Source organism: Sinocyclocheilus anshuiensis, unplaced genomic scaffold (assembly GCF_001515605.1).
Source record: "Sinocyclocheilus anshuiensis isolate Anshui unplaced genomic scaffold, SAMN03320099.WGS_v1.1 scaffold1639, whole genome shotgun sequence".
Lineage (NCBI taxonomy): Eukaryota > Metazoa > Chordata > Actinopteri > Cypriniformes > Cyprinidae > Sinocyclocheilus > Sinocyclocheilus anshuiensis.
Genome location: NW_015548336.1, coordinates 360,966 through 370,292, shown reverse-complemented (window position 1 = coordinate 370,292; position 9,327 = coordinate 360,966). Strand labels below are relative to the sequence as shown.

The 9,327-nt window shown below is 36.3% G+C and overlaps 3 protein-coding genes across 5 annotated transcripts in view; 2 read left to right on the top strand and 1 right to left on the bottom strand.

Moving 5' to 3' along the window:
• Positions 1 to 2,892, top strand: part of LOC107656549 (dnaJ homolog subfamily C member 11-like) — a 10,586-nt gene extending 7,694 nt beyond the window's left edge. The window contains exons 15-16 of one of the 2 annotated variants that reach the window (XM_016444439.1): positions 1,344 to 1,473; positions 1,652 to 2,892. In XM_016444439.1, the coding sequence (XP_016299925.1) occupies positions 1,344 to 1,473; positions 1,652 to 1,677 (156 nt within the window). In that variant the 3' untranslated portion in view covers positions 1,678 to 2,892. The remainder of the gene's footprint in view (positions 1 to 1,343; positions 1,474 to 1,651) is intronic. The other variant, XM_016444440.1, reaches the window with a different exon arrangement.
• Positions 2,603 to 4,625, bottom strand: LOC107656551 (THAP domain-containing protein 3-like). 2 transcript variants are annotated; one of them, XM_016444442.1, is made up of 4 exons: positions 4,342 to 4,625; positions 4,058 to 4,253; positions 3,808 to 3,975; positions 2,603 to 3,724 (listed from the first exon to the last, which is right to left on the bottom strand). In XM_016444442.1, exons 1-4 carry the CDS (start codon positions 4,413 to 4,415, stop codon positions 3,458 to 3,460), a joined length of 705 nt encoding a protein of 234 aa, XP_016299928.1. In that variant the 5' UTR covers positions 4,416 to 4,625; the 3' UTR covers positions 2,603 to 3,457. The 2 variants fall into 2 exon arrangements, with proteins under 2 accessions (XP_016299928.1, XP_016299929.1); XM_016444443.1 differs by having other exon boundaries at positions 3,581 to 3,648.
• A 624-nt stretch (positions 4,626 to 5,249) lies between these two features.
• LOC107656538 (putative Polycomb group protein ASXL1) overlaps positions 5,250 to 9,327 on the top strand; it is a 19,894-nt gene continuing 15,816 nt past the window's right edge. Inside the window, exon 1 of the mRNA XM_016444420.1 lies at positions 5,250 to 5,779. Within this exon, the coding sequence (XP_016299906.1) occupies positions 5,723 to 5,779 (57 nt within the window). The 5' untranslated portion in view covers positions 5,250 to 5,722. The remainder of the gene's footprint in view (positions 5,780 to 9,327) is intronic.

Sequence of the window (9,327 nt, the reverse complement as noted above, 5' to 3'; positions counted from 1 at the left end):
CCACAATAACAATATCGTGCATATTCATTACCGTGATATATCGCATTACCGAATACCGGCACAAGTCTAATCCGATTATTGTAAAATGCTTAAATATCGGAAAAATATCGGTAAATAGATATATATCGGTCGATCTCTACTTGCTTTGTAATAGGTTTTGGTCCAGAAGACAAATAAAGGATGAGAGGAGAGTGTTATTGGAATAGCAATGAATTCTCAGAAGGTTTTATCTAGTTTTCTGAAATGTTTTGCATGTGCTTTCTAAAGCTTGATTTTGCTTCTGAAATATTAAATGTATTTTTTTGCATCACTGTACTGAATAAAAGGGAAAAGAAACTGCAAATGAGTGAAAAATGTAAACAGTTATAAATAAAGACATACACAAGAGTTCAAAGGTTTGAGGTCAGTGTGATTTTTATATTTTTTAAGAATATACTTTCAGCAAAGATGCATTAAATTAGTTAAAAATGACAGTAAAGACAGTTATGTCACAAAAACTACAATTTCATATAAATGCCGTTCTTTTGAACTTTCTGTTCATCAAAGTAGTAACAGTTTCCACAAATATATGTGACCCTGGACCACAAAACCAGTCATAAGGGTCAATTTTTTTATTTTTTATTTATACAGATTAGATTTATACACCATCTCAAAGCTGAATAAATAAGCTTTCCATTGATGTATGGTTTGTTATGATAGGGCAATATTTGGCCGAGATACAACTATTTGAAAATCTGGAATCTGAGTGTGCAAAAAAATCTAAATACTGAGAAAATCGCCTTTAAATTTGTCCAAATTAAGTTTTTAGCAATGCATATTACTAATCAAAAATTAAGTTTTGATATATTTACAGTAGGAAATTTACAAAATATCTTCATGGAACATGATCTTTACTTAATGTCCTTATGATTTTTGGCATAAAAGAAAAATCAATAATTTTGACCCATTCAATGTTTTTTTGGCTATTGCTACAAATATACCCCAGCGACTTAAGACTGGTTTTGTGGTCCAGGGTCACATATTAACCTGAAAAACTGTTTTCAACATTATAGAAGACATAAGACATAATAAGAATTGTTTTGAATGGTAGTGTAAGTATCCTGTAAGTTTCCTTAATATTCCAATAAATGTTGAAATAAAAAAAATTAAAATTTTGAAATGTAGCTTAATATATTAAAAAAAGCCTCAAATATTCTAATGTTGCACTCTAATACTGTTGCATGAAATGTTTAACAAACAAAAAGATACAAAAAAACAAACCTTGAGAAATCCAAACTGTTTCACCCCTAATGTTAAATGCTGTAGCAGGTATTAATTGATTGTTTTTGCATGCATGTCCTCAGGCTGGGTTACCGGGCTTCTACGACCCCTGTGTAGGTGAGGAGAAGAGTCTGAAGGTGCTGTATCAGTTCAGAGGTGTGATGCACCAAGTTCTGTGTGGTGACACAGAAGCACTCAGGATACCAAAACAATGTGAGTACGCAAACCAGACAAAACAATCTACAGTTGTTTTAGAGCATTTATTTTCATTCTTAATATCCTGACTTTATGATGACAAATGCTTAATTGTCTTTACCAGGAGTAAAGATGAATGCTATTCCCAATTGTAATTTAAAATCTCATGTTCTTTTGTCTTTCCTCTCCCTTGTAGCTCACAGGATTGATAATGACAGTTAGGAACGTGTATCTCTTGAGCTGAAAGGGACAGTTTGTACTGGTATAGACTGATGAGACACAGATGTTCTGGAGTAGTGCCCTGGAAACACTCTGTGCCCTTAAAAGTCTTCATATACCTATTTATCCTTTATTTTGTTGCTTTTTTAAATATTATTCTACATGATGTCTGTTTGCAAATTAGAACATTTAATTGGAACATTTAATTCGCTGGATTTCCATGAATAAAAATGTCCTTTCCCAGAAAAAAGCTTAAACAACAGATATATTTTTGTGTTGGTAGGCCTTGAAACCATTTTTAAACAAAGGCCCCCCTCCTCAAATATAGAGCCACAACGGTGCCTGTAATCAGCACTCAGCAGAGAGAGCTATTTTACCCTCATTACATCACACAGAAACATTGCTGCTTGATCCGACTCACTGAATCCCACAGGAGCTGGTGTACCCCAGCTGTCAGCCTTCTTTCTATATCTGACTTTTTGTACCACCAGCTTCCAAATAAATGATCTTGCAAGTGTATAGGAGGCAAAGCATTTTCTTAGTGAAACCCTGGCTGCTTAATCATTTGCATTATTTTTCTCTTTCATCCCTTCCCTCAAGTCTAATATTTGGAGGCCCACCTCTCGTACTTCACGTCTGCCAGCAGTGTCATAGGAATTGAAGGGGCCAATGCACACACTATGCCGGTATTGTCTATTGCGTGCTGGTTGAAGAAGCAGAATGTGAACTGTGTACTAAAGCTCATGTAGGGCTAGTCTCCCACCTTGTGTCCAAAGACTTGAATAGCAGTGGATGAAGGGATATTAGTGGAAAGTCCTCTCTGTTTGTATTTTAGACTCAATCTCCCTTAATCCCTGCATTTTAGTGCCATAATTCATACAGGGAAGATCTAAACCCCATTACAGTCTTTGGTTTATTTAAATTTTTGTTGCCTTTTTGGTATTTGGGATCTTTATGCAAGAAAATTAATTTGTCTTGATAAATGACTAATCTTTTATTTGAAAGACTGGCTGTATGGAATGCAGAATATCTTTTCCTGTTTCCTTTTTGAGTTGTATAATTTATATGAAATGTGTCCAGTCTGCACACTTGCCATTTGAATGATGTTAAAAAAAGACCATCTATAATTGTTGGCTGGAGTTCAAAGGTGTTTGTTATACTTTACCTAATGGCCTACCACTTGCAGCAAGTATAGACTGACATTTTTAAAATAAATCTTCAAGGAACAATGGAAATGTATATTGTGTTTGAATGGTGTACATGATTTTTATTTAAAAAATAGAGCAAACTTACATAATGTTTCCTCAAATGTTTTCAGCAGGGTGACATTTGATAGAATTCAATCAATAACACTTTACAATAAGGTTCTGTTTAACAGCAGTTAACTAGTTTGTTAATTTCAACATTCACTAATACGTTATTAAAATCAGAAGTTTTATCTGGTAATATCTGATGGACCTGAGCTAGCATGTACTAGCAATTAACTTTGATATTTTTTATTAACTAATGTTAACAAAGATTAATGAAAGGGACCTTACTGTAAAATGTTACCATTTATTCTATAAATGTTCTCCTAACAATCCTTTGGGCAGAAAATCTTTCACACAAGTCAAAACCAAAGCCCAGTAAATTTAAGTTTTAATTGGACATATCTGTCCAATTAAAGAAAAAACTTGTCACTTTTGCTGCTTTTCAAGACATATATTTGTTGAACACATTTTCCATGACCAAAAGTTCAGGTTTCTTTAAAGTTCAACGATGTTTGTGCAACCCGAGGTCTTCATTACTGCTTGACAACGTCTTGAAGCCACTTCCCCATTGGGAGCTGTAAATATCTTTGGTGATACTTATATCTATATCTGAGCTGTCGACGCAAAGTCAGAAGTTCTCTTTGAGCATCTTGCAGTTTGAGTTTCATTCTTTTTATCAATCTGCATTTGGTCTGCAACCTTTTCTGTAGCCAGCTGTTAGCATCTAAAACATTAAACAAACGGGCTTTAGTCGTGCATGGGTCCAGAAGAGAATAGGTGTGGTCTGTGGCAGCTAAATCCTGGTGGGAAAAAGCATTTAATCCATAAATATTATTATATATACACATGAATATAAGAGTAGGCTGTAAGATAAAAGATTCACCTTTGTGGTTTGACAGTAAGCCTCTTCATTGCTGTGAGAGTGTTGAGCATTATCATGCATCATCTCCTCAGTTTGAGTTTCCTCAGTGAAAGGAGGCGTCCTGTCAGGTGCAGTGTCATCCCATTTATCAGCAGCAGATTTTAAAGCTCTCTTCTTACAATTATTTTGCTGACGGCACGGCACAAAGATGACAAGGAGACAAAGATGAAAAACACATTTTGTATTAAATTTATCTTGTAACCTTGTTTACCTTTGTATCCTGAGATGGGACTGTAAAGAGAGTTGGCACTGCGTTCCACAATAGATTTTTACGGTTGCCCAAACCACTGAAACAATCAGGGGTGAAATGAAGTGAACAGATAACCATATGCTTCCTTGGCTGAAAGTCGTCACGTCCAATGTTCTCTAACCATTGTTTCAGAACCGATGGTTTACTGAAAGGGAACCTGACCAGGAATAAAAATGAAATGTCTTGCAAAATGTATTTAGGATACGTTTAATCATCTTGACAGTAAGCTGTCCATCACTACCTACCTGTGAAACGTGATTTCGGGATTTTTGTTATTGTACCTATTTGTGCAATTATATGCAGAACAACTTTTCGGCATCTTTGCCCCGAACAAAGATGGCGCTTATCAAAAGCCCCGCAGTGTCTCAAAATTATTACAACCTATAACATGAACATGATCTTTGTGGTATTATTTGATATATTCATTGTATTACAATCAATAAAAATTAGATAACTCCGAGATAACATTTTCTTATTCAATCCTTAAAACGAACTATATTCTATTGAGTTTAGTTACGTTTTCCGGTGATTCGCCTCCAGTATTTTCAAAATAAAAGTCCTAGGGTCGTATATGAAGGTGCACCCTAGTCAAAGACTAGAAATGTATAAAAGTCCTTACGAGGGACTTTGTTTGGTAACTAATTTAGGCAAGAATTAAATTCTTTACTCATTTAATACTTCTGGTAATATATCTATTTATGATATGACAACTATAAATAAAAGAGTGGACTTAATGTGAACATTTTACATGACTGGTTAAGAGATACACGGTTTTTAAGTCCCACCCAAAAGATGATTCTATGTCAAAACTCCATAAAAGGAAGTATGTAAAACATGTCAATACTGCTACTATTTAATTACAATGCTTATTCAACTATTGTTAAAACTGGTTAATATCAATTTTGTCTACGGAACCATGACGTATTGTACTTTCATTTGCATGTAGGAATATTTACTTGCAGTGTTTTCTTTTGCTTAAATAATGCTTTGATAAGTGTGCGATTGTTTTGTGTAGTAAAAATCCCTAGAGAAACGTTACAAAGCACAAAAAAATAATAATAATAATTGTAGTATTTTATGTATGTGTCGTGCTGCCTAATATGAATCACATTTGATCTCGCCGCACATAACAATGGGCGTGGCCTCACCCGTCAGATGCGTCAGATGAGCCGCGGCTGTAGGAGCGACTGAAGAAGAGGGGGATGGGGAGAATTGTTTTTGTGTTGCATTCCTGCAGTGTGTTTGACCTTTGACCTCATTGTTGTGTTCTCCTCGTCGTGCATTCCAACCCGAGGATTTCCTGCAGTATGCCAAAGGCTGCTGGGGCTCGCCTGTTCTTCGCCCTGTCTCTGTTTACCTCCGTTTAACCAGCGAGACGTTACAAAAAAAACTCTCTGGAACGCCGCTGCTGCAACAACCGACAGATTTTTTGGCAAGCCGTTCTACGGAAACGCGTGCGTGTCTGAACAGAGCGACTACGCTAGTAACGTTACTTGGGGCGAAAGGGTATTATCAAAGACCGTTTGGTGCTGCAACTAGCCTAGCACGCTAGCGGGCTTGCCGTATATCACGCACACGTTTCATATCCGCTGCAGAAATCCGCACCCGCGCGACAACGCTGAGGAAATGAAGGACAAACAGAAGAGAAAGAAGGAGCGCACATGGGCCGAGGCAGCTCGTATGGTAATATATTAATCGTTTTAAGTCAATTGTAGCGGTTTAATCCTTGTGAGTGGGGTTAGGGGTGTTGTACGGGAGCCGCGAACAAAGCTGTGTCGCGCTGGGCTCGAGCTGTTGTCGGGTTGGACACATGCAAGCGCCGCCGCTGCTGCTGTTTGTGTATCTGTAGGCAGTATGTGATGTTACATAACCCGGTTTTTACATTTGTGTTTACGTGGCTCTTAATCCACAGTCCTGTACCTACCCTGTCAACATAAGCGTTACATTTCTAGTGTTTGTGTTTCATTTGAATGAAAGAACCCTTGCTGGTAGCCTAGCGTATTAGCTGCTCTGCCTGTTTGACCCTTTGTTTGCAGGGCTTCTTTTAGCGAGCTGAGTAAAATGCTGAAAATACCCATTGTGGGATCCTTGTCTGTCATTAAAGACTATTTTTTACCAAATGTGTGTCTTAAATACTCATTTGTACTTGTTTGTTTTAAGCAGTGACTGTTAAAATATAGTAGGCCATATTTGTATGTTTCTATCCAGCTTGTATGCCATTGATCTTCTTTGGCAGTTTTGGATACTAAATAAATAAAATTACTATTAGGGTCAATAAGCATTTTAATGCTTCACATCTGGATCAAAACATGCATTGTGGCTAATAATATGTGAAGACAAAACAGGTTTGCTATTATGATAGTAGGGTTTCTCCTTTATTCTCCACTGTGGTGGTCCAAGGGTGTGTAAAATTGGTCTGTCATGCATATATGGTTGCATATTAAATGTAATTTCTACATCCTGTGGTTTATATTCATCGGAAGTTGCTTTTCTTAGATGATCTGCATCATCCTAGTTTCTTTGTTGCATTTGGTGTAGATTAAATTGAAAATGTGTCACGGTAAGTGTTGTTTCACACAAAAACCAGCCTCTTCATATGTCTGACCTCTAGACTTTAATCTTAGTGTTGTTATAAAAAGCTTTAGTAGAAACAGACCTATATAATGTGAGAATGTACCAGGCCTTATGTTAGATACAGTGTCTCAGACAAAATGAGCCTGTGCAGTTGAATTCATCAACCTGTTTTTGCTTTGTCTATGAAAAATCTTAGGTGGTTATAGTCATTTATGTCTGTCAGGTCTTTGTCTGCTTTTCTAAGTGATCTTGGCAGTTCTCTTCGATTTGATCCACCCAAACAGCCCAGACTGTCTTTGAATTTAGTCATTTCTGCAGTTTAACTCATGGCTAGTTTGAGATTAAGAGCAAGAAAGGTTGGATGAGCTACAGACCGTGCTATCTGGTAAAAGTACATCTTGAAACTCAAGGGGTGCCGTTTTGGGTGGGGATCTCATGTTCTAGAGAACCACAACTTGTATAATTTATTACAATGCTGTGTTATGTATGTCACAGTTTAGAAGCTATAATTCATACAAAAATGTGATGCCAAGTCTGTAACGCCACTTCTGATCTCATATGAATGTTTACTTAATGTATTGTCTGTGGTCGAAATCCTAGGAGATTATCAACCCAGCTCATACCAACCAAACACATTACAGACTGTGCTCTTTTGGAGGTATCACACACAGTGATTGAGCTTTGGGAAGCAGGTATGGGCATGTCTTTATACCAGGAAGGATAGTCACCTACTGGCTCCTCTTCTGTAGTAATAGGACAGGCTCTCGGGGAGATACGGTCAAAGGGGAACACTCACAACCAAATAGCCCAAATACTTTAAATGTTAAAGCAGAATTTCATTAATTAAAGGATGATCAGGTATTTTAGACGATTCAGTTGTGTGAATGATCATGGAGCTTCAAAGAGCATTGCAGCATTATATAATGACTTTGAAACAAAAGCAGCGGTGTGAAATGGCAGCTTTGGGAGTAAGATGCAACCAGATGCTTGGGCTCAAGGCCAATGTATATCAGATCATCTTGGCGATACACTTGGAAGCAATAGGAAATGTGAAGCAGGCCACCTACTTTAGCGTTTCTGGTCCTTCTCGATGGTTCCTTGCTTAAGGTGATTGTAACGGTGTATAGCCATTCTTGGTGTGTTTAAAAAACAACCTATTTTTGTGAGAGAAAATTTGGTTTTCATTTGTCCTGATTGTGGATGTGGGTGAAGCTGCGGCTTTGTTTTTTGTGGTTTTAATATTGTGTCCTCTACAAATGGTTTGGATGTTTGTGGGAACAAGAAAAATGTCACAGACTTAAATGAGGATCAAAGCTTTTTTTTTTATCCAGCATGAGTTTTGTTTGTAAATTTAACCCCTTGCCCAGTCTGTTGGATATTTATTCCTGAAATCCATATGATGACGAATTGTTCTATGTAAGGTCTTTAAAAAGATGATTTTACACTTGGTTCAATTTTTTTTTATTTTATTTTTTTACCTAATATTGTTAGTCTTAGATAGTTCTCAGAAAATATTTGCCTACTGCTTAAAGGAATAATTCACCCAAAAATGAAAATGGTCATTTACTCACCCTTAAGTTGTTCCAAACCTGTATGAATTTCTTCTGCTGAACAGAACTTTGGATGTATATTTTCTATACTATTGAAGTCAATAGGGATCAACAACTGTTTGGTTACCCGCATTATTCAAAATAACCTCTGTGTTTAACAGAAGAAAGAAACTCGTACAGGTAGGGCTGGGCAATATAGCTAAAAAATTTATCAATGATATAATGTTTCATATCGTTCGGTATCGATAATTATTGACATTTTTTATAACCTTTTTTAAAACAAAAAGCAATAGAAATTTTTTTTTTAATTTAACCACTGTATTTATAATATTTATTGAGTGAGACAAACAACATTTTTTGTTTTAACAATCAAACACAATAAAAATTAAACATATCTCATTTCTAATGTTTTATATACAGATTAAATAGGTCTTTATTGTATAGGTCTAATTGTCTCTCGAGGGCGCAATGAGCAAAATAATGCAGCGCATTTAAATTGTCAACGCAAGGAAGTAACTCTATAAAAACGTGCATTACGTCTAAATTAACTCAAAAATCAAATATAATTTCATAAATTGCATAAACAATTATGAACAAAACAGCATCATGTATTTATGCATTGCTTAATCCAAAGAGCCGAAGCGTCATTCACACAGACTGCATTTAAAAACATATGAGACGCAGTGAAAAGGAATAAACCTCCACAAATTCGTGACGTATTTTTTAAAAGTTTAAACTGTTTTAACTTTGCATGGCTTTCTATACATCTCTTCTGTGAGACGCGAGTGCAGCAGTAAGCGGCACATCTCGTGGGCTAGACTAACAAAACATTAAAATGCAACAACGTCACTTGCATCATCACCGCCACTGATGATGCTCCCTGATGCACACCTAACATTAAAAAAAAAAACATACCAGTTTTTTAAATTCGACCAATATTCATTCTTTATTCACAATCTCCTCATCACAGGCAGGCACAGCACTCATTTCAGCATGTGTTCGTGTTTGTGTGTGCTGTCTGCGTCACTCATAGTACGTGCCTATATCGTGTGCTAAATTGAAAAATATTTCTATCGTTGTCGAAGAAGGTGTACCGTCGATAAATAT